General features: G+C 49.3%; 1 protein-coding gene across 3 annotated transcripts in view, besides 24 other annotated features; it reads right to left on the bottom strand.

The window, feature by feature from the left end:
* Positions 1-24,213, bottom strand: part of Nos2 (nitric oxide synthase 2, inducible) — a 39,440-nt gene extending 15,227 nt beyond the window's left edge. Inside the window, exons 1-12 of one of the 3 annotated variants that reach the window (NM_010927.4) lie at positions 24,005-24,213; positions 22,623-22,778; positions 16,357-16,426; positions 15,130-15,249; positions 13,272-13,420; positions 9,486-9,648; positions 8,506-8,597; positions 7,298-7,439; positions 7,061-7,200; positions 4,847-5,021; positions 4,651-4,752; positions 146-340 (exon numbers count right to left, since the gene is read on the bottom strand). In NM_010927.4, coding sequence (NP_035057.1) covers positions 146-340; positions 4,651-4,752; positions 4,847-5,021; positions 7,061-7,200; positions 7,298-7,439; positions 8,506-8,597; positions 9,486-9,648; positions 13,272-13,420; positions 15,130-15,249; positions 16,357-16,426; positions 22,623-22,732 — 1,458 coding nt within the window. In that variant the 5' untranslated portion in view covers positions 22,733-22,778; positions 24,005-24,213. Of the gene's footprint in view, positions 1-145; positions 341-4,650; positions 4,753-4,846; positions 5,022-7,060; positions 7,201-7,297; positions 7,440-8,505; positions 8,598-9,485; positions 9,649-13,271; positions 13,421-15,129; positions 15,250-16,356; positions 16,427-19,693; positions 19,710-20,144; positions 20,261-22,622; positions 22,779-24,004 lie in introns of those variants that run through there. The other 2 variants (NM_001313921.1, NM_001313922.1) reach the window with 2 other exon arrangements.
* Positions 24,011-25,765: a promoter, noted in NCBI's record as "HincII 1749 bp promoter". NCBI's record gives the evidence for it as "EXISTENCE:reporter gene assay evidence [ECO:0000049][PMID:7684434, PMID:7692452]".
* Positions 24,199-24,204: a TATA box. NCBI's record gives the evidence for it as "COORDINATES:motif similarity evidence [ECO:0000028][PMID:10102579]".
* Positions 24,217-24,383: a transcriptional cis regulatory region, noted in NCBI's record as "RI; BstXI/PstI fragment". NCBI's record gives its function as "important for promoter activity" and the evidence as "EXISTENCE:deletion mutation evidence [ECO:0005510][PMID:7541763]".
* Positions 24,222-24,243: a protein binding site, noted in NCBI's record as "Oct site". NCBI's record gives the evidence for it as "EXISTENCE:protein binding evidence [ECO:0000024][PMID:9878805]".
* Positions 24,222-24,243: a protein binding site, noted in NCBI's record as "Oct site". NCBI's record gives its function as "positive regulation of promoter activity" and the evidence as "EXISTENCE:protein binding evidence [ECO:0000024][PMID:9164945]".
* Positions 24,225-24,245: a protein binding site, noted in NCBI's record as "Oct site". NCBI's record gives the evidence for it as "EXISTENCE:protein binding evidence [ECO:0000024][PMID:10102579]".
* Positions 24,225-24,625: a DNAseI hypersensitive site, noted in NCBI's record as "DH -0.5 kb; the nucleotide coordinates are approximate for this feature". NCBI's record gives the evidence for it as "EXISTENCE:in vivo cleavage assay evidence [ECO:0001075][PMID:14599292]".
* Positions 24,226-24,261: a protein binding site, noted in NCBI's record as "HMGI-Y site". NCBI's record gives the evidence for it as "EXISTENCE:protein binding evidence [ECO:0000024][PMID:10085153]".
* Positions 24,247-24,263: a protein binding site, noted in NCBI's record as "NF-kBd; promoter kB". NCBI's record gives the evidence for it as "EXISTENCE:protein binding evidence [ECO:0000024][PMID:7537042]".
* Positions 24,314-24,331: a protein binding site, noted in NCBI's record as "C/EBP site". NCBI's record gives its function as "positive regulation of promoter activity" and the evidence as "EXISTENCE:protein binding evidence [ECO:0000024][PMID:10198420, PMID:10229861]".
* Positions 24,350-24,368: a protein binding site, noted in NCBI's record as "ETS site". NCBI's record gives the evidence for it as "EXISTENCE:protein binding evidence [ECO:0000024][PMID:11036073]".
* Positions 24,386-24,406: an enhancer, noted in NCBI's record as "HRE". NCBI's record gives its function as "mediates response to hypoxia" and the evidence as "EXISTENCE:reporter gene assay evidence [ECO:0000049][PMID:7500013]".
* Positions 24,387-24,405: a protein binding site, noted in NCBI's record as "HRE". NCBI's record gives the evidence for it as "EXISTENCE:protein binding evidence [ECO:0000024][PMID:17588951]".
* Positions 24,936-25,203: an enhancer, noted in NCBI's record as "RII; EspI/NheI fragment". NCBI's record gives its function as "position-independent enhancer" and the evidence as "EXISTENCE:reporter gene assay evidence [ECO:0000049][PMID:7541763]".
* Positions 24,992-25,011: a transcriptional cis regulatory region, noted in NCBI's record as "GASd site". NCBI's record gives its function as "mediates regulation by Stat1" and the evidence as "EXISTENCE:site-directed mutagenesis evidence [ECO:0005528][PMID:12007705]".
* Positions 25,016-25,039: a protein binding site, noted in NCBI's record as "NO PARP1 -865 site". NCBI's record gives the evidence for it as "EXISTENCE:protein binding evidence [ECO:0000024][PMID:16464859]".
* Positions 25,057-25,078: a protein binding site, noted in NCBI's record as "USF site". NCBI's record gives the evidence for it as "EXISTENCE:protein binding evidence [ECO:0000024][PMID:12225970]".
* Positions 25,069-25,105: a protein binding site, noted in NCBI's record as "IRF-E; also known as IRE or ISREd". NCBI's record gives its function as "induction of promoter activity" and the evidence as "EXISTENCE:protein binding evidence [ECO:0000024][PMID:7510419, PMID:7520478, PMID:9305901]".
* Positions 25,076-25,108: a protein binding site, noted in NCBI's record as "ISRE". NCBI's record gives the evidence for it as "EXISTENCE:protein binding evidence [ECO:0000024][PMID:12429737]".
* Positions 25,105-25,119: a protein binding site, noted in NCBI's record as "GASu Stat1 site". NCBI's record gives the evidence for it as "EXISTENCE:protein binding evidence [ECO:0000024][PMID:8995425]".
* Positions 25,129-25,529: a DNAseI hypersensitive site, noted in NCBI's record as "DH -1.4 kb; the nucleotide coordinates are approximate for this feature". NCBI's record gives the evidence for it as "EXISTENCE:in vivo cleavage assay evidence [ECO:0001075][PMID:14599292]".
* Positions 25,133-25,149: a protein binding site, noted in NCBI's record as "NF-kBu; enhancer kB". NCBI's record gives the evidence for it as "EXISTENCE:protein binding evidence [ECO:0000024][PMID:7537042]".
* Positions 25,495-25,511: a protein binding site, noted in NCBI's record as "PPRE". NCBI's record gives the evidence for it as "EXISTENCE:protein binding evidence [ECO:0000024][PMID:15950726]".
* Positions 25,499-25,511: an enhancer, noted in NCBI's record as "PPRE". NCBI's record gives its function as "enhancer when multimerized" and the evidence as "EXISTENCE:reporter gene assay evidence [ECO:0000049][PMID:15950726]".

Here is a 27,545-nt window from a genome sequence, read left to right as displayed (position 1 = left end):
TTGGGTACACTAGATTAGAGAGCACAAGGTGGCACTCAGCTGGCATGTACAGCCCTGAGTCCTCACACCACAGAGTCTCCACAGCTGAGCTATAAGATGGGAGGTGGGGCGGGGATGGGCAGGTGGGTGGAGGCTTCTCCCTGACCTGGTAGTAGTAGAATGGAGATAGGACATAGTTCAACATCTCCTGGTGGAACACAGGGGTGATGCTCCCAGACACTGGAGGGACCAGCCAAATCCAGTCTGCCGGGCAGCCTCCACGGGCCCGGTACTCATTCTGCATGTGCTTCATGAAGGACTCTGAGGCTGTGTGGTGGTCCATGATGGTCACATTCTGCTTCTGAAGGAGAAGAAGATGGAGTGGACTGAGATGCAGCAGCAGAGGAGAGCGGGAAGTGCCGCACTGGAGGGCCAGTGATCTACGCGATGACTCTGCCCCTGCTCCTCATGTTCTCACTGACTGCTGCAGAAACACACACAGGTCCAAGTCCACAGACTTAGAGACCTAGGCCATCACCACGGTCACACATATGGCAGCCAGCCTGCGGTCACATGAGAGGTTCCCACGTTCTCAACCTATGTGTCTTCTCCCTCCCCCTCCTTTGGGGGTCACTTATCAGATATGCATTTTAGATATTTACATTATGATTCAAACAGTAGCAAAATTATAGTTATAAAGTAGTAATGAAAATAACTCTATGGTTGGGGTCACCACAACATGAGGAAGTGTATTAAAGGGTCCCAGCATTAGGAAGGTTGAGAACCACTACCCTAAAAGCGGCATCGAGAAATTCGATGCACAGGTCTCCATGCATCGCCACCAGACAGAGAGCCTCAGGTGTGGGCAGCTCACACTGCACCATCTTGTTTCAGGTAAAGAAAATACAAACTTAAAGGAGGCTCACTTGGTGGAGTGCTTGCCTGGCATACAAGAAGCACTAGACAACTATAATCTCATCACTCTGGTGTACAGGATGAGGGTTGGGAGTTCTAGGTCATCCTCAGCTACGTAGGGAGTTTGAGGCCAGCCTGGGCTCCAAGAGATTCTGTCTCCAAAACAAGCAAACACAAAACCACCAGAGTGGTTTGTGGGGACGGTGGGGACCGGAGTGTAGGGAAGACAAGCCATTCACATCTTACAAACTAGAGGCCTAAACTAGCCTGGGATGATCCAGTAAAAGTAGCGGCCCCATCAAAGTCTGAAGATCCATTCACCCATGAGAAATTTCTTTACAACTGGGGAGAGGGCTCAGTAGGTAAGGGCGTTGGTCACCAAGCCCAACCTGAGTTTCATCTCAGAAATTCACACAGTGGAAGGAGAGAACCAACACTGAAGCATCCTGTGCTCTCAAAGGGTCTTATCTGCTCCTGTTCATCTGTCAGGTACTGAGAAAGACCATGGGGCAGAGGAGAGACAGTCTCCATGTATTGCCAGCAAACAGCAAGGCTCTTGGAAAGGCTGAAGGAAATCAGCTATTTTCATGAGGCCTAGTGGGATTTGTGACAGAGGCAAGCAAAGGCTGCTTGGAAGGGACAGAGAGGGGACAGAGAGGGGACAGAGGGGGAAACCCTAGTGTCTGGGATAGGTCTAGAGGAGAGGTGGGAGTCAGGACAGCTGAAAAGAGTCTTAAGAAATAGTTTCAAGTTGGCCAAGGAAGGGATATTCCTGGGGAAGGATGAGGCAAGGTTGGCAGCTGCCACCTGATGTCAGGCTCATGAGTCAAACCACACACTTTAAAACTCATATACAGCTGCTGCTTGACTCATGATAGGGCTCCATGCTGATGGGCCCATCACAAGATGAAAGTATCCTCAGTCAAGAACACATCGAATGGGGACTGGGGTGTAGCTCAGCTAACATAGCCTGCTGGTCTAGCATGCACCAAGACCTGGAGGTTCAATGCCCAGTACTACATTAAAAAAAAGACAAACAAATGACTCAGATGTGGTAGCTCACACCTGTCATCCCAGCACTACGGAGGTAGACAAAAAGATCAGAGGTTACATAGCCGGTGTGAGGCCAGCCTAGGGTACATGAGACTCCATCTCAAGTCTTTTTGATAAAGCACTTTGCCTCCCAACCATCGTAGCTTGACTGTACAACACACTATAGTGTCAGCTTCTAGTCCTTGTAGCTGCCATAGCTGGCTGAGGCTGTAGCTTGCTGCTGCTGTCCAGCTTCAAAAGAGCATCCGGCCATCATCGTTAGCCCAGGAAAGATCGAAATTAAAATTCCTTATGCGGTTAACCATACAGGCCCATCAGCACAGAGACTCTGGAGGCTGCCTTGAGTTTAAGGCCTGCCTAGACAACAGAGTGACTGAAGATCAGCCTGGGTAACCTTGTCTCAAAATAAAAAACCAAAAAAAAAAAGAGTTTTAGAGAGAAGTCAAGGTCTCAAACAACAACAAAGCCAAGTAGGGGGCTGGAAGGATGGCTCAGTGGTTAAGAGCACTGACTGTTCTTCCAGAAGATCTTGGTTTGATTCCCAGCAACCACATGGCAGCTCACAATCCTCTAACTCCAGTCCTAGAGGATATAATGCCCTCTTCTGGCCAGGTACTACACACATGTGGTGCAGGCAAAACATCCATACACATAAAATAAAATGAAAAAAAAAAAGAATTTTAAAAACTCCAAGTAGAGTTGCTCTAGATTCACGGTGCCTTCATATCCTTCCTTGTAAAGTAAAAAATTCCCAAGTGGAGCCTTCGTAAGCCAGGTACTATCTGTGCACATATACAGTGCCCTTGGATGTCAGGAGAGGATGATAACTCCGACAAGCATAGATGGACCAACCACGTATGCTGAGCACCCCTCGGGAACAAGAGAGCTCCAAAGGTGTCTCACGTTCAGTTAATCTTAGCAATGACTCATCGAGGGAAGCGCTATTCCCATTTTTTGTTTTGTTTCCCTCTTTGAGAAATAACTCATGGAGTTGCCCAGGCTGGCCTTGAACTCACCATCCTCTTGCATCCGCCTCCTGAATGCTAGACTTACAGTAGTGCTCCATCACACCTGTCTACTGCCCTCACTTTATAAGGGAAAAAGGCCATCTCTTTTTGAAGGGTGTCCTAGAAGTTGGTGACAAGAATGGCCTGGAGACTTGGGCAGTAGAGGGACATCATCAGGGGGTGACTATGTCTCTGTGCATTTGCTGGGACACATCTGCATCCTGCTTGAGTCAGGGTTGGCGGTGGGAGTCCCTGGGGGTTAGGATGTATGAACCAGGGGTGGTCCTTCCTGCCTGGGCCTGCCCCAGGGGCTGGGGGTGGGGCTCTTCCTTCTTTGTGTTAGCTCACCACCCTTTACTCCAGTGAGCACAAAATTAATCTTCCAGAGAGTGTCCCAGTCCTGGAGGACATTGTATGAACCCATAGCTAATGCATGGCACACATGGGGCAAACATTTGTTAAATCCCCGTTGAAAGAATGAATGACCCTGACTGGACTCCCCACCTCTTCACATATCCAGGCTCCACAGGAAACAGAACCACAGAAGCAAAGCTGAGGAGAGAAGGCTCAGTTCACACAGGAACCAGCTACCATGTCCACCTAGCACACAAGGCCCCTGCTCATGTGTGTGTGTGGGGGGGGCGGGGGCGGCTCACCTCCACTTGTCCATCCATTCCATAATTCCCAATCCTCCATCATGAGCTAGACTAGAGGTGTAGCAGTGAACTCAGTCACAATCCCGGCCACAGGGAGCACTGAGCACTGCGCAGCTCACATTTCCAGCGGAGGAAAGAAACAACAAAGATTGGGGTCGTCAACCTACGACCTGGTGCTGGGAACCACTTCAACAAAGTCAAGTTAAGGGAGTTGGAAGGAAAGAAGACAGTGTGGGGGACGGGGGAGCACTGCCCAAAGTGGCCTGGTCCAGGAGAGGTTCTTTAAGGACATGAACGACTGAAGCCTTCAAGGAGGGAAGGACCTGGTCGTGGGGTGATTTAAAAGAAGAAGAAACGGGGTGGGAGGAAAAGTAAGGGGGCCAGCGAGATGGCTCAGGAGTAAAAGTGCTTGCTGCCAAGCCAGTCAAGTTGGGTTTGATCCCTAGAACCCATATACTGAAAGCAGAGAACGGGGTCCTGTTAGCTGTCCTCTGACCTTTACACACACCATGGCATGTGCTTAGGAGAGCTATGGTCCTGTGTTAGGATCCCTTTTTTTCCTGAGTCTTTGATCCCTGCAAGAAGTTCAGATGTCCCAGGGAGTCAGAAAGGAGGCTGCAAGTGGCGGAGGAAGAGGCTGTGTGAGGAGATGGGTCTCATTGGCTGTAACAGGAGCAGGAGAAGAAGAAGGAGCCAGAGGTTGGCAGGAACTGTTGGTGCACAGTGGGAATGATGGGGCAGGGAGGAAGGCCCTGGAGATGCAGCCGGGAGGAGGGGTCTCTAAGCAATGTCCTGGAGCAAAGGAAGCCAAGCTGCCTACAGTGCTCAAGTGCAGGAGCAGGGAGCAGGCAGCCTTGGGAGGACAGGAGTTGCCCAGAGCTAGACCAGCAATAATGCTGGGTCTCAGCACCCAGCAAGCATGAATGAATGCACACATGAATGAATGATGTTGTAAAGGGGACATCAAGTGCCAGTCAAGTACCTGGATCAAGTGACCTTCTTGCCAAAACCTCTACCAACCCCCAAGATACCTGGCATACCTGGAAACTATGGAGCACAGCCACATTGATCTCCGTGACAGCCCGGTCTTTCCAGAGGGAGGCCAGTGTGTGGGTCTCCAGGCCCATCCTTCGGCCCACTTCCTATAGAAGCCAAGTGATGAGGGTGAGGCAGTTTGGGTGGAGTGGGTCCCCCATCCTGATCCTCCAGCTGTCCCAGCTTGGTAACCCTCATCACCTCCAGGATGTTGTAGCGCTGTGTGTCACAGAAGTCTCGAACTCCAATCTCGGTGCCCATGTACCAACCATTGAAGGGGCAGGCTGGGAATTCGAGGCCACCCACCTCCAGTAGCATGTTGGCCACGGCAGGCAGTGCATACCACTTCAACCCGAGCTCCTGGAACCACTCGTACCTGGCAGGGAGGCAGAGCCAGCTGCACTTAGGGCCATCTTTATTGCCCTCTCTCCCCAATCAAAAAAAATCAACTTCAGTAAAAGGATCAACCAAAGAAATCCTTCCTTTTCTTTTTCTTTGTTGTTTTGAGACAGGGTCTCATTTCCAAGACTGGTCTTGATTTTCTGTACCTGAGGATGGCCTTGAACTTTTGATCCTCCTGATTCTATCTCCCAAGGGCCTGAATTATAGGCATGTATCACCGACACCCAGTTTATGCACTGCTGGGGAGCAAAGCTAGGGCTTCAAGCATGCTAAGCAATCATGCTCAGCTGAGCCATAGCCCGAGCTCTAGAGAGTCCTTTTGAAGAGATGATCTCAGTCACACACACACACACACACACACACACACACACACGCACACACACACACACGAGAGATAACAGGGAACACTTAGGGTCATTTATTGTAGAAGACATCTCTTTACTCACTCATTCATGCTAATAAGTCAGGTGTATATCGGACTAAATGCTGAGACTCCAACATAATGTAGCAGCAAAGTACTCTGGCACCCAGACAGCTGGGGTTCAAGCACTGACCAGGGTCCTTTTAGCCCCTCGGAGCCTCAGTATCTCCATCATAGACACAGAGTCGATAACAACAAACTCATGGGATTATTGCAAACATAGTATCATTCATTGTATAGTTAGACATTCTAAATATCTATAATTAAGCACCTACTACGTGCCCTGCACTTTATAGATAAAAAGTAAGATTCTATTCCCAAAGTTGCAGCCCAGAATCCAGACTATAGACCGTTTGACTATAGACTATGAGGGGTAAATAAATACACCAGTGAGAAAATGAGAAACGAAGTGAAGTGTGGTGTGGGGTTGAAGATAGGAGATCAGGAGAGACTTCTCCGAGGTGCAGTGATGTCATAGTGAATACCTTTTGATGGGAAAACTGGAGCCTTGCAGAATTCCGAGGAAAGGGCATAGCAGGCAGGGAAGCAGGACAGAGGTCCTGAGGCAGGACTGAGTTCAGTGTGTTCAAAGGACAGGAGCTGTCAGTACCTGCTAGCTGGTAAACCTCCACATATGGAGGCATTTTGCAGAGGTTCAACCAGCTGCACTCGTGTTTGTTTGTTTGTTTGTTTGTTTGTTTTCCAAGACAGGGTTTCTCTGTGTAGCCCTGGCTGTCCTGGAACTCGCTCTGTAGACCAGGCTGGCCTCGAACTCAGAAATCTGCCTGCCTCTGCCTCCCAAGTGCTGGGATTAAAGGCGTGCGCCACCACTGCCTGGCCCAGCTGCACTCTTAAAGTCCTTGTGAGCCTACACTTCCTCTGTCTGGGAGGGTTGTCCTTTTCCTAAGAAAGCTGGGAGGAGGCCATTGAGGTGGCTCAGCAGGTAAGGGCACTAGCTACCATGTCTGATAGATAAGCTGAGTTCAGTCCCTAGGACCCATATGGTAGGAGCAAATCAACTGACTCCTGCAAGTGACCTCTGAGCACACACACACACACCATACACACACACACACACATAACCACACATACACATCACACACAGAAACATACAAGCACACCACACTTACAAACATAAACATACACCACACACCATACATACAAACAACATACACATGATTATAAACATACCACATATACCTCACATATCATATACACACACACACAAACATGCACACCTATGCACACATACAGTCACATACAGGTACACACACAAGCACACACATTCAAATACACACACTAAATAAATAAAAGAAAAAAATTAAAGAAGTTGTTGGGAGGTGAGAAAAAAGCCTGGTTCTGCTCAGACAGAAGCTCAGGGGCTTTCCTTAAGTCACTGCATCCCACTCTCCCAGGACCCTGTTTGCTAGGCTGCTGTTCCCTTGGTAACCATCAGCAGTTCCACATAAAGCGAGGCTGGAGAGGAAAGGCCAGAGCTGCTGCAGAGGGCAAAGAGGCCTTGCAGCATCTGTCCTGTGGGTGCTGCCTGAGATGGGCTTGCATGCATATAACCCGTACCCTGGGTGACTTACTTGGGATGCTCCATGGTCACCTCCAACACAAGATCAGGAGGGATTTCAAAGACCTCTGGATCTTGACCATCAGCTTGCAAGACCAGAGGCAGCACATCAAAGCGGCCATAGCGGGGCTTCCAGCCTAGGTCGATGCACAACTGAGGGAGAGAGGGGCCCAGTAAGTCTGCAGGGCCAGGCCCCACATTTGCTCAGGGTCCCCTGCCCACAGGGATCTAGGAGAGGCTGAGTCAGTACCTGGGTGAACTCCAAGGTGGCAGCATCCCCTCTGATGGTGCCATCGGGCATCTGGTAGCCAGCGTACCGGATGAGCTGTGAATTCCAGAGCCTGAAGTCATGTTTGCCGTCACTCCGCTGGGGGAACACAGTGATGGCCGACCTTCCCCAGAACAGGGACAGAGTAGTTTATCAACTGTCCCAGGTTGGGGTGAGTGGGTCAGGGGTTCCCAGCCAACTTCCCTCCACTCTTCCCTGCATCCCAATCACCCTGATATCACCCTCCTCTTCCTCCTCCTGCCAGCTTCTCCCTAACTATCAAGACCAACAAGGGGCCACCACTCTGGGAAGCCTCATGTCCCTTACACACACACACACACACACACACACACACACACACACACACACACACACGGCTTTCGCTGCTGGATCCTTTTATTCTCACCCTTGGTGGCTGTGCACCATAGGTTTGCAGCTGGATGGAGCTGCATTCTAGGGTCTCAGTCGCCTCTGTATCCCACCCTGTCACCTCCTTTTCCCTGGCCCCTGGCCTAGTCCTGTGCTGAATCCCCATTAGGTGCGTGTTTTTTGCATGACAGTGAATGACAGACTGAGCACTATATAGACTAGGCTAGCCTTGAACTCACAGAGATCCACCCGCCTCTGCCTTCTGAGTAGATTCTTTTTAAAAACAAGACAAGGTCTGTCAATGTGACCCAGACTGGCCTGGAACTCATGGTAATCCTCCTGCCTCAGCCTTCCACTGCTGAAATTGCTGTTATGTACCACCATGCCCAACTAAGAAAATGGTTTTCTTTGTTTTGGTTTTATTTTGTTTTTAAGGCAGGAACACATGGAGCCCAGGCTAGCCTTGAACGTGCTATGTAGCCAAGGATGGCTTTGAACCCTTGATCCTTCTGCTTCCACCTTTCCAAGTGCTTGGATAACAGGCATGTGTCACCATGGCCTGCTCAAAGTAATTTCCTAAAGATGTAACAGCCCTGAGGTTCTAACTTAGAAAGGGGTCGGGGAAGAGCTGGGCTATAACAGAGACTAATGGGGAGGAGGCTGCCCTGCCATTTCATGTCCTGGAAAAGCTAAGTCTTGGATTCTTTTCTCTCTCCTTAGTTTCTCCTGGAGCCAGAGGCCCCTCTCCTGTGCTCTCCAGCATCTTCTTCCTGAGAGTGAGTAGTCAGTTGGGCCCAGCACAGCTGGGAAAGGTGCCTCACCTGATGTTGCCATTGTTGGTGGCATAAAGTATGTGTCTGCAGATGTGCTGAAACATTTCCTGTGCTGTGCTACAGTTCCGAGCGTCAAAGACCTGCACAGGGCACACCATGGAAGACTGTGAGGACAGAGGCTTGGGGCTGATTCAAAGTCCTTGGGGACAGAGGGCATTTCTCTCACAGGGTCACACCCTCCTCTCTGCATCCCCTGTGCCCTTCTCTAGGCTGCCCTACTCTTGAGACAAGGGATCAGAGAATCCCATTCAGAAGACCCCAGTAAAACCAAATTACCAAAAGTGTCTGGCTTTAAAGAACCAAAAGGGGCTGGAGAGATGATTCAGCGGTTAATAGTACTGACTGCTCTTCCAGAGGTCCTGAGTTCAATTCCCAGCAACCACATGGTGGCTCACAACCATCTGTAATGAGATCTGATGCCCTCTTCTGGTGTGTCTGAAGAGAGCAATGGTGTACTCATATACATAAAATAAATAAATAAATCTTAAAAGAAGAAAAGAACCAAAAGGCAGGATCCCCACAGCCCTAGCCTGGATCTTGGCCATGGGAGTGCACCACCATTGAGACTCCTGGATTTTCTCAGTCCAAGTGCACTCAATAGGACCCAACCCCCCACCCCTGCCCAAATGACCCTCCAAGGAGACGATGGCCTAGGAGGCCACGATAAATAAAATGCTCTCTAGGGCCAGGATCGCAAACACTGGAGGCAAACATTTGTAGCACCAAGGCCTCAGGAATAAGACATCCAAGGTTGCTGGTTGTCTCATGATGGCATGTGGTCCCCAACATTTTATATAGGGTGGGTCATCTAGAGACCCTGGTGCTAAAATAAGATTCTAGGCTCCTAGAAGGGGGTCTGGGATGCCTCACCTCAGGGTTTAGCTGTAGTCTGCAGAGCCCTGGCCACTTGCTCTGTCTCAGGGCCTGCCCACCCCTGCTCCTCCTTCTGCTCTGCCGGTAAGACCCACCTGCAGGTTGGACCACTGGATCCTGCCGATGCAGCGAGGGGCATTCCTCCAGGCCATCTTGGTGGCAAAGATGAGCTCATCCAGAGTGAGCTGGTAGGTTCCTGTTGTTTCTATTTCCTTTGTTACAGCTTCCAGCCTGGCCAGATGTTCCTCTATTTTTGCCCTGTGGGACGGGAAATTGTCAGGAAGACCAACAATAGCAAGACCTTACATGGAGATTAATTCAATCCCCAGAAAGCAAGAACTGATTTTGGACACTAGAAGGGCAAATTGTGCCCCTTGGGACATTGTCCTCGGTAGGGCTGGCTTTGTGACCCACTCTTCGCTTACTAGGGGCCGATTTTTAATACTCTGCCATCTCCATCTTGAGTCCTGTTGGGAGAAAAACCACACTTATGTTCCTACGCTGGACCCTGCTGATTATTATAGTCATAACAAGGTCTTGTCTAGCCTAGAACCTCCAACCCTCTGGCCTCCCCCTCTCAAATACCTGAGAGTGCAGCTACATGCCACCACAAGTCACTTAGGAGGCACTGCTGTGTTTGCTCAGCAGTCTTAAGACTCTAGAGTATACAGTCCCAGGCTCAAGAACACAAGCCTAGTAACAGAGAGGACATAGTTCCAGGTGGTCTCACTGCCAGCCCCAGGCTCCAAACTGTCTGTCGTGGATAGGACCTCCCACCTTCCACCCAAGGGGAGAAGCAAGCCTCGAGGGCTCCTCAAAACTCAAGGCAGGCCCGGACAAGACCTGAGGTCAGGACTCAACTTGAAGGACCCTAGAGCCCACCCAACAGAGCTACACTCACTGATTTAAGCATACTTCAAAATAATTCCAAGGGAGAGGAGCCTGGTCGCAAAGACTTTGAAACACACACACACACACACACACACACACACACACACACACCACAGCAACCTTGAGATTTCCAACCAGCACCACCAGAGGCTTTCGAAATGGCAACAAACAAAATTATTTAAAGAATGAACTTGGGATTCAGGTCAGCAGGAGGACTTGGAATGAACAGCCTTCGGGGCAGGCGGAGGGTCTTGGCAACTCCTTTTTGACTACAGAAAGACTTGAAGACAAAACATTCAGCGATGTTTGTCTCTAGTGATCCCTGTGAGGGGGAACTTCTGGGTGAGGTGAGTGTCCTTAGTCGTCAGAGGAAGATTCTAGAAATACACCCCACTCTACCCAAACACGAAAACAGCAGTGTCTGTGGTCTGGCAACACCGCTTCAAGGAGAAAGAGGAAAACTTGGTGTCATTTACCCAGGAGTGGGCCTGATTTCTTTGGAAGAGTTTTGGCCTCTCCCGTTGTATTCTAAGGAGTGGACAGGTCCTGAGCAAAGCCATCCTCTTGTTGTAATGAAAAGCGCAGTAACTATGGTAGCAAGAAGAAACAGGAGCCTCTGTCTTTCACAGGAGTGTCAGGAGGGAGACAGTTGTTTCTCTGGCCTTCTGGACTCGGCACGTGGAGCAAACCATAGGCAGGCTTCGTCTCTCCACACCCACTTGTAATTTCCAAATGAGTTTGTGTAAATTAGGTAAACTCAGGCCAGCCTGGGCAACATAGTGAGTACCTGCCTCAAAAGAAAAGCAGGGCGCCAAACCAGGCTTATCCTACCACTGAGCTACATGCTCAGCTGTGGCCCCAGCACTTGTTTTTTGAACCGTTTATTTTGAGACATGTTCCCTCTATGTTGCTCAGGCTGGCTTGTATTCACCCTGTCACCCACGCAATCCTTGAACTTGGAGTCCTCCTAAGATCTTCCTATTTATCTATAGAGAGCTGTGTTGCCCACACCTGGCTCTCAGAGTTAACCCAGCAACTCAGAGTTTTTCATGTGCTTGGTGCCAAATTAAAAAAAATGGCCAGATGAAGCCTATCTAGAATCTCAGACCCCCCAAACAGCCATTTGTTAACAACAGAGTGGGAAGATCTGGGAAACTGAAGTTCAATGCCACAAAGCCCCGGATACATGCTTACAGGAAAGACAGTGCCCCCACAGGCCTCCACCCTTCACAAATCTACAGACAGCCTTTCCCAAGATGGTTGACCTTGGCTCAGGGGGGACCAGTCATCACTGTTCTGCCAGCTCCCAGGTAAGGCTGGGAAGCACTACTCTAGACGATAGAGACCTCTTGTCAAGCGCCCTCCCGGCTCTGGCACTCCAGGGCTGTACAGAGGTGGAACAGGGATTCCCCAAGAATGGAAACTTCTGCTCTGGGTACCAGATACCCTTCTGTGTCTCACGCCCCAGGTGGAACTGCTCTGTGAGGCTGTGCCACAAAATGACACTGCCACACCGTCCCCAGCTGCCAGAGTAGACATTCGCTGTCTCTGACAGTCATTCTTACAACTGGACAGGTAAATCAGTCAGTCAACAATGTTCTATAATTAGACAGCATCCCCTGTACCTGTCACCCCAGCACTCTCAAGAACAATTGTGGGCAGAAGCCAGCCTTCATTATTTCATGAGATGCTGTCTCCAAAACAATGAGGGGCCAGAGGGTAAAGGGGCCAATGAGGGGCTGAGCAGGTAAAGACATTTGATACCACGTCTGATGACCTCAGTCAATCCCAGGAGTCCGCACTGTGGATGGAGATGCCCAACCCCCACAGCTTGTCTGACCTTCACAAACTTGCTGTGGCTCAGGTACCCCATTCTCCACCAAGTAAACAGATGTTTAAAAGCTTGAGTACGTACGAGGTAACCAAGATCTCGGTTGCACTCATTACAGGCCAGCACTGTTCTGAAGCCTCTAATTCATTTAATCTTCATATAAACTCCTACAAGGTGGGTATTTTATAATAGATATTTTGAGGCAAGAAAACCAAGGCTTGAACCTCAGAAGATGGCTCCTTGGATCCCAACTCTTACCAAGAGTTGCCACACAGCCATGCCATGATTGCAACTGCATTGACAACAACATTGGCAACTGGCAATGAAAAACAATTGCCTTTCATGCTGGACAATACTTGGTGCTTGGAGTGACTGACTAGTGGGCTTAAGAATAAAGGGTCTCTCCGGGCAGTGGTGGCTCACACCTTTAATCCCAGCACTTGGGAGACAAAGGCAGGCGGATTTCTGAGTTCGAGGCCAGCCTGGTCTACAGAGTGAGTTCCAGGACAGCCAGGGCTGCAACCAACCAACCAAATAAATAAATAAAACAAAAAACAAAACAAAACAAAACAAAACAACAACAACAAAACCCCAAAGAATAAAGGGGTCTGGACACTGGACTCAAGGAAGCATTATGGCATAAAATGAGAGCACTCCAGAGATGTAGCACCCCAGCAAGTCAGGTCTCCCGGACTCTAGCTAGACTAGGCTGATGCCAGTGCTGTCTCTGGGAATCTTGCTCACATCTGTAGGAGGAGAGGCCTGACCAGACAGTCTCTAAATGTCCTTCTATTTCAGGATAAAAGGATTCATTCCAAGTCACTGTATTATAGTCCCTAGGCTAGAACACTGTTCTAAATTTGTACACATCTCATGGCTGTCTAGTGAGTCATGCTATAAGATGCCCACTTTACAGATGAGGAGGTTGAGACCCAATGGATTTCTCCAGGACTCAGCAGTGACCTGGTGGCCCGCCGGAATCCAAAACCGGTTACACTCTCCTCCAAACTTTCAGACATTTTTGCAGTGCCTGAGCCTACTTTAGCCCCATCAAGTCTGGAGACTGCAGAGTTCACCGATCAGAGTGGAACAGTAGGAAACAGGTCAGCCCCAGGGAGTAGGGCAGAGGGGATGTCACCCTGACGAAAGCCAGACTTACTCTTTAAAGGAGCCATAATACTGGTTGATGAACTCAATGGCATGAGGCAGGAGCTCCTCCAGAGGGGTAGGCTTGTCTCTGGGTCCTCTGGTCAAACTCTTGGGGTTCATGATGGACCCCAAGCAAGACTTGGACTTGCAAGTGAAATCCTGGAAAAGGAAATGGGCTGAGTAGGGCCCCTATTCCCCTATTCCCCACTTCATCCCACCGAGACCCCCCATGCTCCAAACCAGTCATAAGCCTGGCCATTCTCTGGCCGGTATGCTCACAATGACCCCATGCAGGCTCCTTCTCCGTGGAGTCAACCAAGCTTTCTCCAAGCCTAGCTCCCCTCTCCTTTCCTGAGACTAGGTGGGTGTGAGCTGGCTTCTCTCTGTTCTCCAGTAAGCTAAAGATACAGTGACAGCCTGTGAGAAAACTCTACTGCTTCCTCCTAGGGGATATCTTTCCCTAGGGGGTCTGCTTTCCTTTCTAAAGAGACCCGGCTAGCTCCTCAGGGAACAGGGCTCCAGTGTCAGCCCAGAGAAGCTGAGTGAGAGAATGGTTATTCCAAAGTCAGGGGAGGCTTGGAAAGAAATGCCAGTAAGATGGATGTCCACATGTCAACTGTGGCGTCTCTCTGTTTTGCTTTGTTGCTGAGGTTTGCTGTTGGGTTTTGAGACAAGATCATCTGTGACTCAGGCTGGTCTCAAACTCACTACATAGCAGGCCACTGTGAGCTTCCAATCCTCCTGCCTCTATCTTCCAAGCTGGCATTATAGACACAGTTTCTGGGGGTTCAGCAAATCATCCTGCCTTCAAAGATTCTTTCCCACTTTATAACCACAGTATGAATTATTCTCTCTCTCTCTCTCTCTCTCTCTCTCTCTCTCTCTCTCTCCCTCTCTCTCTCTCTCTCTCCCTCCCTCCCTCCCTCTCTCTCTCCCCCCTTTGTTTTGTTTTATGGGCTTTTCATTTTTTTATTTTTTGGTTTTGGTGTTTTGAGACAAGGTTTCTCAGAACCCTGGCTGTCCTGGACTCCTTCGTAGACCAGACTGGCCTCGAACTCACAGAGTTCCACTTGCCTCTTCTGCTGCCTCCTGAAATTAAAGGTGTATACCACACCTGGCTTATTTTATGTTTTGTTGTTATTATTGTTGTTCTGAGACAAGGTCTCGCAGTGTAGCTCTGGCTTGTCCCTGAACTCACTATGTAGCCCAGGCTGGTCTAGGATTCATGGACATCTGCTTGTCTCCATCAAAGGAATTAAAGGTGGGCACTGGTGCACTGCTCAGCCTCATAGCATGAATTCCAAAGTCAGAGTAGGGTACTTAAAGGTAGAAAGGAACCTGAAAGGGTGATTAGTTTCATTCACTGGCTGCTTAAACCACTGTTACCTCACTGTCTTTTTTTTTTTTTTTTTTCCTGAGACAGGGTTTCTCTGTATAGCCCTGGCTGTCCTGGAACTCACTCTGTAAACCAGGCTGGCCTCGAACTCAGAGATCTGCCTGCCTCTGCCTCCCAAGTGCTGGTTAAAGGCATTTGCCACCACTGCCTGGCTTACCTTGCTGTCCTTAAAGAGTCAGGAAGCTTCCTCTGCCAGTTCAGTCCAGCTTTGGGCAATTCTAATAGACAATTCTCAGATACTCTACTGGTTTCTGTAGCTTTTTGTCTGACATCTTAGGTTATCTGCTGTCTAACCCAGTAGTTAACCTCTCCTTCTTCTTGCTATAATTTATAAAGACAGACTTCCCAACATCTTTTGTCTGAGAAGATGGCTGTTTAATAAGACCAGGAAATATGTGATAGACCCACAAAGGGCCCTTATGATGGCCTAGTTGGGACAAAGGTGGTGTTCCCCAGCCCCCAGACTTCTTACCGATGTGGCCTTGTGGTGAAGAGTGTCATGCAAAATCTCTCCACTGCCCCAGTTTTTGATCCTCACATACTGTGGACGGGTCGATGTCACATGCAGCTTGTCCAGGGATTCTGGAACATTCTAAAATGGGTAAACATCAAGAGTTTTCTAAATGTCTATAACCTCAACAACCATACAAGTGTCCCCTGAGCCTCTGTACTCTGCTTGGATGAGGGACGGAGCTCTGCGTGAGCACACAAGGCAAGGGGCCAGTCCTCGGTCCTCCACCCTTCCCAGAAGTTGGGCTAGTGCCAGCTGAGCACTGCAGGTGGCTGGACCAAGGCCAGACTTCTGTCCTTACCAAGGCCTGGCCAGTGCTGGCTCATAAGGGGAATTCAAGTCTGATGGGAGGGCCGAAGCTGTGGCTGGGACTGCCAAGGGCAGAGCTGGGAAGTCAACAGATACTCCACTGTCTCCCTTCCCCAGGGACACCTTTCCCGGCTCCATCTCTCTGCCACCCCTCTACAGTCCTTAAGATGTAAGGGGCTTCAGGAAGATGGAAGAAGCCAGGGGCTGAGACTAGGGACTCAGAAGCTGAATCTGAAATCATTCTGGAAAACCGTCCTTCCCTGATTTAGAGAATGCTCCTAAACTACCTGTGGTGGTTTGAATATGCTTGGCCCATAGGGAATGATACTGCTTATAGGTGTGGCCTTGTTGGAGGAAGTGTGTCACTTTGGGTGTGGGCTTTGAGACCCTTCTCCTAGCTGCCTGGAAGAGACAGTTTTCTCCAGTTTGCTTTCAGAACAAGATGTAGAACTCTCAGCTCTTCCTGCACCATGCCTGCCTGGATGCTGCCATGTTCCCACCTTGATGATAATGGACTGAACCTCTGAACCTGTAAGCCAGCCCCACTTAAATGTAGTCCTTTAAAAGAATTACCTTGGTCATGCTATCTCTTGACAGAAACAGAGCCCTAATGGCACTACCCCGACCCATTCTGTCAACCACCAGGCAAGTTACTTAGGTACCAGCGCACCCTGGGGACCTCTATTGATGAGCATCAAGACTGTCCTACTGTCTGCAACCTCCTTGGCTCCCTCTGTACCCTAAGTCTGGGGTGCTCCACTTATTCCCCAGCCCTTGGCTTCCTGTGCCTTCCTGCCCAGCTTCCAAAGGGCTGTTTAGCCTGAATCTACCAAGGAAAAGAATGAAGGGCTTCCCATACTGTATGACCAAACCACTGACCTGTGCTGTCCCAGTGAGGAGCTGCGGGGAGCCATTTTGGTGACTCTTAGGGTCATCTTGTATTGTTGGGCTGCGAAAGGAAACAGTCATTGTGAGATGGAGTCTGGCCACGGAGGGGATCTCCAGTGGCCTCTGTGAGTCCCGATCTGGCAGACGGGGTACCAAGGGCTAGAGGTGGGAATGACCTGTTCCCGGCTTCCAATCAGGAAGGATGAGGGAGCCAGTCTTAGAGAATCTTGTCCCCACTTCCCTTTTCATCTTTGCTTTGACCACTCAAAGCCAAAATGATATGAGGGGAGCCAGCCAAAACTACTCAGACAGAGGCACACACACAAGTTCAGGGGAGATGCCTGCCTCAGAGGGCCAAGTGCAAAAGCCCTCCCAGGCCAGCAGGGTCCATCACTCACCACCTACTTGGCTTAGCAAACTTTATCTTATGTATTTTCGGTTTTCATTTTGGTGAGTATTGTATGTTTAAGATGTGGGACTTTCTAGGTAGACCAGACTGGCCCTGAACTCACAGAGATCCACCTGCCTGTGGCTCCTGAGTGCTGGGATTAAAAGCATGCATCACCAGGCCCAGCTCATCTCTTAGTTCAAGCTGGGCATTTTACAAATTGGAATCCTAGCATCTGGCAGGTTGTGACAGAAAGGTCAGGAGTTTGAGGCCAACCTCAACTACAAAGAAACTTCAAAGCCAGTTTGGGCTCCAAGAGAACCTACAAAGCACCCCAAACCCTTGATTTCGTTTGTTTACTCTGTGCACCGCACTGGCCTCCATCCGCTTGCCAGGGCTTCTTGAGTGCAGAGATTCCAGGTTCAAGCCCCGTGCTTGTAAAGAGTGAAAGGAACAAAGGCAGGTACAGAAGGCACACACTTATGATTCTAACACCTGGAAAGTTGAGGCAGGGGGATCAGGAGTTCAAGGTCATCCATCCTCAGCTAAGTAGGGAATTCAAAGCTAGCCTGGGCTATATGCTACCTGTTTTGAAAATAAGATAAAAATTAAATTAAAATAAATTTAATTTTATAAAAATTATATATATATAATATAAAAAGAAACACACACATATATACATATATATGTGTATATATATGTGTGTGTGTGTATATATATGTGTGTGTGCATATATATATATATATGTATATATGTGTGTGTGTGTGTGTATATATATATATATATATATATAGCCAGCTATGGTGGTGGGTCCCTTTAATCTCAGCACTTAAGAGGCAGAGGCAGGCTGAGCTCTATGTTCGAGGCTAGCCTGGTCTACAGAGTTCCAGGGCAGCCATGGCTATACACCCATACAGTCAGACAAAACATCCATACACATAAATAAATCTAAAACAAAACAAAACAAACCCCCCAAACTCCAGCTTAGCTATGGCCCTGCTTTGTGTTTTGGTAATAACTCGATCCCTGGTTTGATTGTTAGGTCAGTTCAGTGAGGCTCTTCTTTACCTTTGGCTGTAACTTGCCCTTGCCCCTGCTGGGTTTGGGGCTGTAACTTGCCCTTGCCCCTGCTGGGTTTGGGGCTGTAACTTGCCCTTGCCCCTGCTGGGTTTGGGGCTGTAACTTGCCCTTGCCCCTGCTGGGTTTGGGTGGAGCCCTATCTCTCCCTCTGCTACGGACTGCAGTGGGTCCTGGACTCACCTGAGGGACAGTCCTCAGGAAAGTCCTCTTTGCGGTATGTTAGCCGGTATCACTAAAGAGGGATACATACACTGACTGGTGTCTGAAACCCCAGCATTCAGAAGGTGAGGCAGGAGACTTGCTTAGCCTGGGCTATCTCAGGTGAGGGGCTATCTCAAACAACAAAGCAAAACAATAACTTCCCACCGCCACCACCAAAGCAAACCAAGAAACTCATTGAACAATTCTCTCCTTCTTGCTTGTGACAGTGTTTCATGACCTTCCACTGCCTTTGAACTCACCATTTGCCTGACAATGTCCTTGAACTCTTGATGTTACCTTCTGAATGTTGGGGTTACAGGCATGTGCCACCACACCCATCTGAATAATATTTTCTTTAACATATTCCTCTGATCTGGACTGGTATACCTCACCAGAAGGAGGAAAAAAAACAAAAACAAAAACAAAAACAAAAAACCCAAAAAATCCGGAAGCCAAGATTTGCTTTCTGGGGATCCTCCTTCTGGTGAGGATGTAAACCTGCCCCAGACGGCAAAATGTTTTAAATGCTGTCTGCAGTCTCACTGCTGACATGAGCCACAGTTAGGCAGGCCTCAGGGTCCACAGCCTGAGGTTGTGCCTAATGCCTCAGCCTGGATATCTGTGACGCTGTGATGACAGTCTTTGTGCACGCATGCAATGTGTGCTTGTGTGTGAATGAATGCAGGCTCCAGCAGGCCTGAAAGCAACTGGGGGAAATGCCAGCAAAGATTCACAGTGATTAGCACGATGTGATAAGCCACGGGTGACTTAAATCTCTTTCTTTTTAACTTTTAAGTATTTTGACGTTTTTATTATAATTGGAACTTTTATAATTTTTCAAGTACTGCTATAATAGAGATTAAGGGGAAAACCCCACAACGATAAATAAAGCTTTGCCCCAGCTATTATGTCCTGCTAGCAGATTTCTTCTGCCACCTGTTAAAGGGAATCTAGGTACCAGATATCAGGTGAACACTTTAAGGCTCGGGACCCTTAGCTCCAAATTCCTGCAGTTCTAAACCCACAGCCTTGCTGAGACCTGACTGGCCCATTGCAGGGAGAACGACCTTTATGGACTTTCGGACAAAGGGAACTGTGGTGGCTTGCTCAGGTCCATAGAACCATCTGCTGTCACGGTGTCCCAGAACTAGGTACTGAGGGGTGAGTGCAGACCCCACAGCAGGGGCTTACTTAGGGTTTTGAGTCCTGGGATCGAACTGCTACCAGCCAGCCCACCTCTCTTGTGAAAGGGAGAACGTCTTATCGTAAAAGATCATCTTTGGCTTCTTAACCTTGTTTGTTCAGAGCGCATTAAGGAGGGAGAGCAGCAAGCCGGGAGGGGGAGAGTGGCTCAGTGGAAGAGCACTTGCTTAAATGCAGTTCAGTTCCCAGTACTGCTTCCCCCCCCCCCCCCAACAAAAAAACATCTTTAAGCGGTGGCACACGCCTGTAATCTCAGCATTTGAGAAGCCGAGGCAGGAAGATTTCCAGGTTTGACGCCAAGTAATCGTTATAGCTAGAACCTGTCCAAAGCAGTGCAGCGCAAAAGTTCCTTGGTGCAGAAACCCTTACAGGGCCGCCGGCGTGGGCGCTCTGACCCGCCTCTCTCGCGTCCCAGCGGGGCCACCCGGGCCCCTCCCCAGGTCCCGCGCTCTGTACCTGGCTGGGCCCACACGACTGGCGACCTTCGGGCCGAAGATCCTGCGCAGGAAGCGACAGAGCCGCGGCCGGGCGGCGTCGCAAGCGCTGCTCAGCCCCTCGCGCATAGCTGGGCCAGCGCTCCTCTTTGGCGCTGTCCCTTTATCGCCGCGAAACCCCTCAGCGCCCGCCCCCGTAGCGCCCGCCCTCCTGCTGCGGGCAGGACTCAGCTCTTAGTGGCCCAGGACAAGCAGGAGCGCGCGAGTGCCTCGTTTGTGTATTCCTCTCGAAGGGACAGTAAGGATCGCGACCCAGACTCCCCGCTGCACCGGGTTATGTCCTCACACCCTAACGAAATCCAACTAAGAAGGCAATTCTTTACTACCCCTGCTTTATGGCGGCAGAAGCTGGGGGACCAGAGAAATGAGGATCCTGCTCAAGGCCATACAACAGCCCTAGGGTCATCTCTTACCTTTGCTTCACTAGAGCGCTCCCAGGAAATGTTTTGCGCTTTCTCCCTGTTGCAGGTGAAATAGGGCTACAGCCCTCAGGGACCCTTCTGGCTAATATTTCAGCAAATGAATCCCCAAGCCCGATTACAGTGCGAGGAGTGTTTTGGGTGTTTTTGTTTGTTTTGTTTTGTACTTTTAAGCATCCTGAAACCCTTTGCTCTAAACTCCCTGTGGGTCACCTAGACGGTCCCACATTTATCCTTTGTCTCTAAAACACATGCAAGGACACACCCTGCACACTTCTGAATCTCTTGTTTACACAAAGTTGAAAGCCACCAGGAATAGGCTCTTCGTCTGCATAGATTTGAAAATTATGTCTTAAAATAAAAATAAATAACGGGCTCCCACTGCTTTCAGACTAAAATCCCCTTTGTACGCGGCTTCCTCTTCCAGGAACATCCTCTTGCCACCTTTCCTGGGCAGTCCCATCTCGGCTGGGCCCCCTCCTCTAAGAAAGCCACCTGCAGCTCATTAGGCCCTCCTGACCCCACAGCCAGGCGGTGCCCTTAGGAGGAGGCTCAGAGACGCATAAACCTCTCTAACATCTTGCCTTGCCAAGACTGCCTCCAACTAGGGAGGAAACTGTTGCTCTCCATGCGCAACCCCCTCCCCCACCCCACCCGTTTCCTCTCTGACTGTAGCGACTGGATCTGTCTCTTTCTCAGCCCAGAGTTTACTAAGTCCTCAGAGACAGGAGTTAGGCTCAAATCTCAGCTCTTCCACTTTCTAGAAACTGACCTCTTTAGACACGATAAAAGCAGTTCCTGCCTGGTTTTTGACATAGTGTTAAGGACACTATAAATATGTGTGGCCATATATGCAGTTAATAAATGGTTGCATCAATCCACTGATGAAGCAGAAGGGCTCTGTTGACATGTAAACTGGCAGTATAGTGCCAGGTGAGAAAGCCTCAAGTGTCCTTGTCCTTGGGATACATCTCGATTGGAGACCTACAGTGTAGCTACCAGGATGGTGGCCATAAGCCAGACTGTCCAGTTTGAATGCCTGCTTCACCACTGCCATCTTCAGATGACTCAAGCACGGTGGACTTTTGTCTCCTCTTCCCTAAAGTGGGAGGACAACCCAGTCCCCTTCTGGATTGTCAGAGGATGTGCCCTCCTTCTTGTCTCAGTGTGATGACAGGTAACCAGCAGCTACCCAAGATTTTGGAGCAGGGGCATGACTTCTATGAAGTCAAGTTGGAGGGAAAGAGGTGTGGAGGCACCTGGATTCTGAGGCGACAGAAGGTAGGGGTTGTAGGGACCGGGTAAAGAGAAAAAAACGGGATGAAGTCACGGTATTTTGAGACTGAAGTGCTAGAGGGCACCTGAGCCCCAGGATTGCTGACAGCTGTGGTCCAGTCCCTTCCCACTCACTCTGCCTGTCACTCCTGAGCCATCTGTCTCCTCTACTCCTAACATAATGACTATTTTCCTGCAAGTGAGGAGGCAGAGGTTTGGAGGCTAAGGGACGTCACAAATGCCACAGGATTATGAAGTGGCAAAGCTACTCCCTTCTGCCTAAACTTGCTTTCTAAACCTGGCAACACCAGGACAGGGAAATTTAGAGATTTCCTGCTTACTGCCTCCAGGGGGCGCTGTCCACTGTAGTCCTGCAGATGTTGAGCCAGGTACAGACTGAGACTTGGACGTGATTCTGTGCAGTCACATTGCAAAGAAAGCCAGCTCATCATCTTTCTACGTAAGTTAGCCTCAAGTCCCTGGCTATGGCTGTAGTTTCCTAGCATTCTCTAGAATTCTCCTAGTCCATCCGGATAAATTGTTGGAGGACTAGTTCAATTCTAAGATGCCTCAGGCCAAACTCAGATTTCGTCTCTGACATTAGCAGTCATGTAAGCCAGACTTTGCCCTCCAGAGCCTCACTTGCAAAATGAGATCATAACTAAGGGCCCCAGGAAGGTTACGTTCAAAGAGTGTAGGTGTGTGCACGGTGTAGTCCTGTGACAAAGAAGCCTCTTAAATGGTGACAAGCCCTTCTGTGACTATCAGGTAAATCACACTGCAGACCTGAGACTCAGACAGGTGCACTTACTCAAAGTCACACAGTCACTGAGGATAGTACAGGGCCATCTTGACACCCTTCAGTTGCCTAATAGTCAAAATATCTAACTGGTGAGGCACATGCCCTGGCCAATCAGGACGTCACTACTGAGCTGACCACTAGGCTCTCCAGTCTCCGTTCTCTCATATTCCCCTTCCCCCTTCCTTCTTCCTCCAGAGAGTACAGACTCACTCAGGAGCAGCATGGGGATCCTGGGCCTTCCTTGTCCACACCAAGGAAGGTGCATCAGACTCCAGTAGAGTATTACAAGCAGGGCCTTGGAGACCAGACTCTCTTAGGTGGCCCAGAACAGAGAGAGGCAGCAGGGGCCTGGAAGCCCTGAGGAGAAAGCTGGAAGTGGGAGAGAGGTTGCTTACCTGAGAACAGCACAAGGGGTTTTCTTCACGTTGTTGTTAATGTCCTTTTCCTCTTTCAGGTCACTTTGGTAGGATTTGACTTTGAAGAGAAACTTCCAGGGGCAAGCCATGTCTGAGACTTTGCACTTCTGCTCCAAATCCAACGTTCTCCGTTCTCTGAGGAAGGGGAGGGAGGCTGTGAGGTGAGGTTGAAGAAGAGCCTAACAGAACAGAGCCTTCTCACGGGCGGGCGCTAGTGTCCCAGAGAATGGAGACAGAGCCCAGCTAAGGCTAGCACAGAAGTGCTCTCTCTCCATGCTTGCACTCGGCAGTTTTATTTGGAGTTGAAATCTTGTGGGACAGACTCCAGTTCTACAAAGACACATAACAAACCAAACTTGGGATAACTTGGGATGCCACATAGCCACCTACCAAGGACAGCAAGCATCCACAAGCTTCCTTAGGACAATTCAGTTTCTCTTGGCAGGAGTTACTCCATGGCCTCCAGCAAGGTGGGCAGGAGCTGGGGTCACTAATACAGGAGTGTGTGCATCTGCCTGACCCTTCCTGCCACCTGCTGACCAGAGAGAGGGGCAAGCACTTGTCATTAGTACCCTTCCCTCTGGACCTGCACTTGGGGCTAGCACTCAAGTCCTGGCCACCTTTCCTTTGATTTGGGAGTCATCACGCATCCTGAGCCAAGGACACTAGGTCACATGTTCCTTCTTCTTCTTTGTTACTTGAGAAGAAGTCAATGATTTGTATAAAAGAGCATTAAACTCTCCAGAGTTGAGATTATATCCTTTACGAAAAAGACAAGAAATAGAAAGTGGAACTGCCCTGAGAGTATGTGGCTTCTCCTTGGCGAGTGCCCTCCCTGAGGAAAGATATACTTGGAAGATACGGGGGGGGGGGGTACAAGAACCCACCTAAGGGGAACAGTGAAACTCAGAGTCCCGATGAACTGGACCCTACCCTGAGTTTTTCTAGTTACTCATCTAAATCAAGTTAGTTAACTGAAACTCATTGCTTCACTCCTAAAATGGGATTAATAATAACCATCTTATCAGATCTGGGTGGGGCAGAGGGCACATCTCATAAAGATGAGTAAAGTAAGCTATATGTATTAACACCACCCCCCCCAGCCTATTCGGAGCTTTCTAGAAAGTTTATCCTTTGTAGTGTAATCACCACAGTAAACATTTGCAGAGAAGAAATCTGACCACACGCCCTGTTCAACTGGCAGACCCTTCTGTGGGTGTGCTTCTTACACCTTCCATATCAGCTTCAGTCCAGCCACAAAAAGAGGGGTGGGGTGGGGGGAGAAGGGAAAGCCTGGTTTTCTGGGCTTTCCCAAGCAGGAAGACACTCCTAAGAGCAGCTGTCCCCAACACAAGACTCACCTTGCAGTTGACTAGGCTACTCCGTGGAGTGAACAAGACCCAAGCGTGAGGAGCCTCAGAAGTGTCTCTAACAGCTCAGTCCCTTCACCAAGGTGGCTGAGAAGTTTCAAACCAGTGACACTGTGTCCCGTGGGGCCAGAGTCTCAGTCTTCAACTCCCTGTAAAGTTGTGACCCTGGCAGCAGCCATCAGGTATTTATACCCCTCCAGGCTCTGCAGAGCTATTTTGCATAACTGTTCCCAAAGGGAGAGTCCCCAGTTGGGTGTGCAAGTTAGCTCATTCATGATGGACACTCCTAGTCTGTGTGCTTGATTACATCACTCTGTGGTGTATCCTCATGCAAGGCCATCTCTTCCTGGTCGCCCGTCCAAGGCAGTGGCCCCTAGGCAGCACGTAGTCACTTCAAAACTGGGACTCACTAGGGAGGGAGGCTGGCTTTTCTTAGCTAAACCACATACCCTGGCTTGCAGCTGCTGAGGGATTTTGTTCTGGGCACGGAGCTCTCTGGCTTTCTGTCTGTTCTCTCAGTGAGGTTAGATGGTGCCAATATTCCAACACGCCCAGGACACATTCATCAGGAGGTTTTCTAGAAAGGATGGAAGGCAAGCTGTGGGCACAGATGCCGTCTGACCAGCATTTCCCCACTAGTAGTAAGTCAGCTTGGGCAGAATAGTGGATGGGCTGTGCTGAGTGAAGCCTTTTTATTTTTTTTCTCAGTGGCATTCTCTCTCTCTCTCTCTCTCTCCCTCTCTCTCTCTCTCTCTCTCTCTGTGTGTGTGTGTGTGTGTGTGTGTGTGTGTGTGGTGTGTGTGTGTTTGTATGTGTGGGTGACTTCTTATATATAGGATTATAATGTCCTACCTGGGTGTGGTGGCATAAGCCTTTAATCCCGGGATTCAGGAGACAGAGAAAGGCTGATCCCTGAGTTTGGGCTAGCCTGGTCTACAGAGTAAGTTCTAGGATAAGCCAGGAACACTACACAGAAAAACCCTGTTCTGAGAAACAAACAAAAACGAATAAATTATAATTTCTTACAATGCTTCCAATAAAGCATTCACACATGGCATGGAATTTTCCATTATGAAAGTGAAATATTGACAGTGTTAGGGGAAAAGGAACAAACAGAGAGAGGGAAAATCCCCCTAGCACATCCTGCCAGGGTCCACTCATCTTCGCATGGTCCCCAAAGTCAGCTCAGCCTCGTGTTTTGCCCTTGTCTGAGGTACACAGACTAAGTCACCCAAAAAGTGTGTGGCCTCAATAGTTGGGAGAACAAATAAATTGTTGATTGAATAAATGAATTACAAATCAAGTAATTGGGCTGGGGAGATGGCTCAGTTGGTAAAGTGCTTGCCTTGCATGTACAAGGACCTAAGTTCAAAAGCTGGGCATGGGTTGGTGAGATAAGGAATTTACACACACACACACACACACACACACACACACACACACACACACACACAAACACACACACACACACACACACCAGTCAATAGGTCAATGATAAAATGCTGGGTGTGGTGACACACACTTGCAATAAGTTCTGGGGAGGTAAAGACAGGAATATGCCTAGGGTTTGCTGGCCAGCCAGCCTAGCCTACTAGGCAGGTTCCAGGCTGGTGAGAGATGCTGGGTAACCTGGGAAACAAGAGCTGAGATTGTCTTCTAGCTCCTACATATACCTGCACACTCATGTGCACACATGCGCATGCACACTTGCACACACACACAGCTTATGGATTTCAGCATATCAAAGTCAACCTCCTTTTAGTCTTTATCCAGGCAACACCCCCCCCAAACCCAATACTTGGGAAAGACGGACCGTCTAATGGGGAGCGCAAAGTCTAGAAAAAAAGAAGGGATGATTAAAGTTCAGAGTGATGGAGGTGCCCTAGTCCTGAAGGAGCTTTGTCCACATTGCTCAGGGGATGGATACATACAGGAGCAACTACACTACGGTGAGGTTTAAAAGTTTGTCACAATGGAACCCTTAGTTCCTGTTTATGCTTTCAAATATTACAGCTACGCCTGCAACAAGTTATTTAAATCAACCCCCAAACTCTATGAAATAGAGACTATAACTTTCCATCTATAGAACCTTCCAGAGTCTCATCTATTTTACATTGGAGTGCTTGGCTGAATTCTGTTATTTAATATATCCAAAAATCTGCTATTGTGACAGAAGAGACTTAGGGTCATGAGCAGTGAGGCTCCTGGATGTGTATGGAGTATCCTTGCCTCAACACTGTGCCCTGCCTGTCCTCTTAGGCTGACACGCACATCTGGGGTGGGAGACATCTCTCTGGCCTTGTCCCGTGCTGTTAGTGTTCCTCCACAAGAAACCCAGGCTTGTGTAGCACCCACAACCCAAAGAACAGTGCTTAGGGCTGCCTTCCTGTAGAGACTAGCCCGTGTCCTCTGACTCCTCACTCTCTGGAGGCATGAGACCCATGGGCCTGGAGGTTAGGTGTGTTGTCACCTGAATGATTGGTGCCAGCCAAGGCTCTGACATGCTGGCTCAGGGTAAGGGCTTGGTGGCTGTTTCTCCTTTCCACCACTCTTCTTTTGCATTAAGGTCAGGTCAGGTACCAGCCTGGACCTGCTAGCCACTGTGCCCATTCCAGTGCTTTTCCAAACCATCATCCAGCAACCGTGGTGATTGGTATAGGGGACAGAACTTGGGTCTGTGATGACTGTGTCCCTGAGCACCAGGCATTGAGGACATGACTAGATGAGCCTGAAGACTCCTGGATTCTAGCCACAGCTCCACCTCGGATCAACTGTGTAGGCTCAGAGAAGCCACACCTCCTTTCTACACTGGACTATTCCAGTGACAAAGAGTGACAGCAACCGCTCACCCTGACACGTCAGCGACCACCGGCCCACCCTTTCCCTTTTTGTGTGTGGTACCTGGGAATGGAACTCAGGGCCTTCCCCATGCTAAGTGGGTGCTCTAGCACTGAGAGACATCCCCAGATCATGTTTGTACGTTGTTTTTAGGTTCCCTCTCTGCCCAGGTAGGGCTTGAACTTCCCATCCTCCTGCCCCAGCCTCCTGAGTAACCCACTTACAGGCCAGGGTAGTCACCACAGTGCCAAGGATGACCTTGGAGCTTTTGCCTTCCTGCCCCACCTCCTGAGGGCTCGATTATACCTGTGCATGGCCATACTCAGTTGGTATGGAGCCACGGATTGAACCTAAGGCTTCATCCACTCCAGGCAAGCACTCCCCCTACTGAGCCACACCTCAGCCCCTCCTCCCAAATACTTTAAATCATTTCTAGATGGTTTTTCATACCAAATTCTGGGTAAATGCCACGTGTCAAATTGCCATACCATATTATTTGGGGATTAATGTCTCTATGTGTTCACTAAAGATATAATCTAATTTTTTTCTGTTTTTGGTCAACAGTTGGGAGATTCTAAGGATGGGGAGCCCACGGAGGCAAAGGACACACTGTGTTCAGGATATTGTATGGACATCCCCAGGATTCCACTGTTGAACAGGAAAAGGGGGGAGAGGGTAAAAAAAAAAAAAGAGC

Source organism: Mus musculus, chromosome 11, assembly GCF_000001635.26.
Source record: "Mus musculus strain C57BL/6J chromosome 11, GRCm38.p6 C57BL/6J".
NCBI lineage: Eukaryota > Metazoa > Chordata > Mammalia > Rodentia > Muridae > Mus > Mus musculus.
This window is presented reverse-complemented; position numbering and strand designations above follow the sequence as displayed.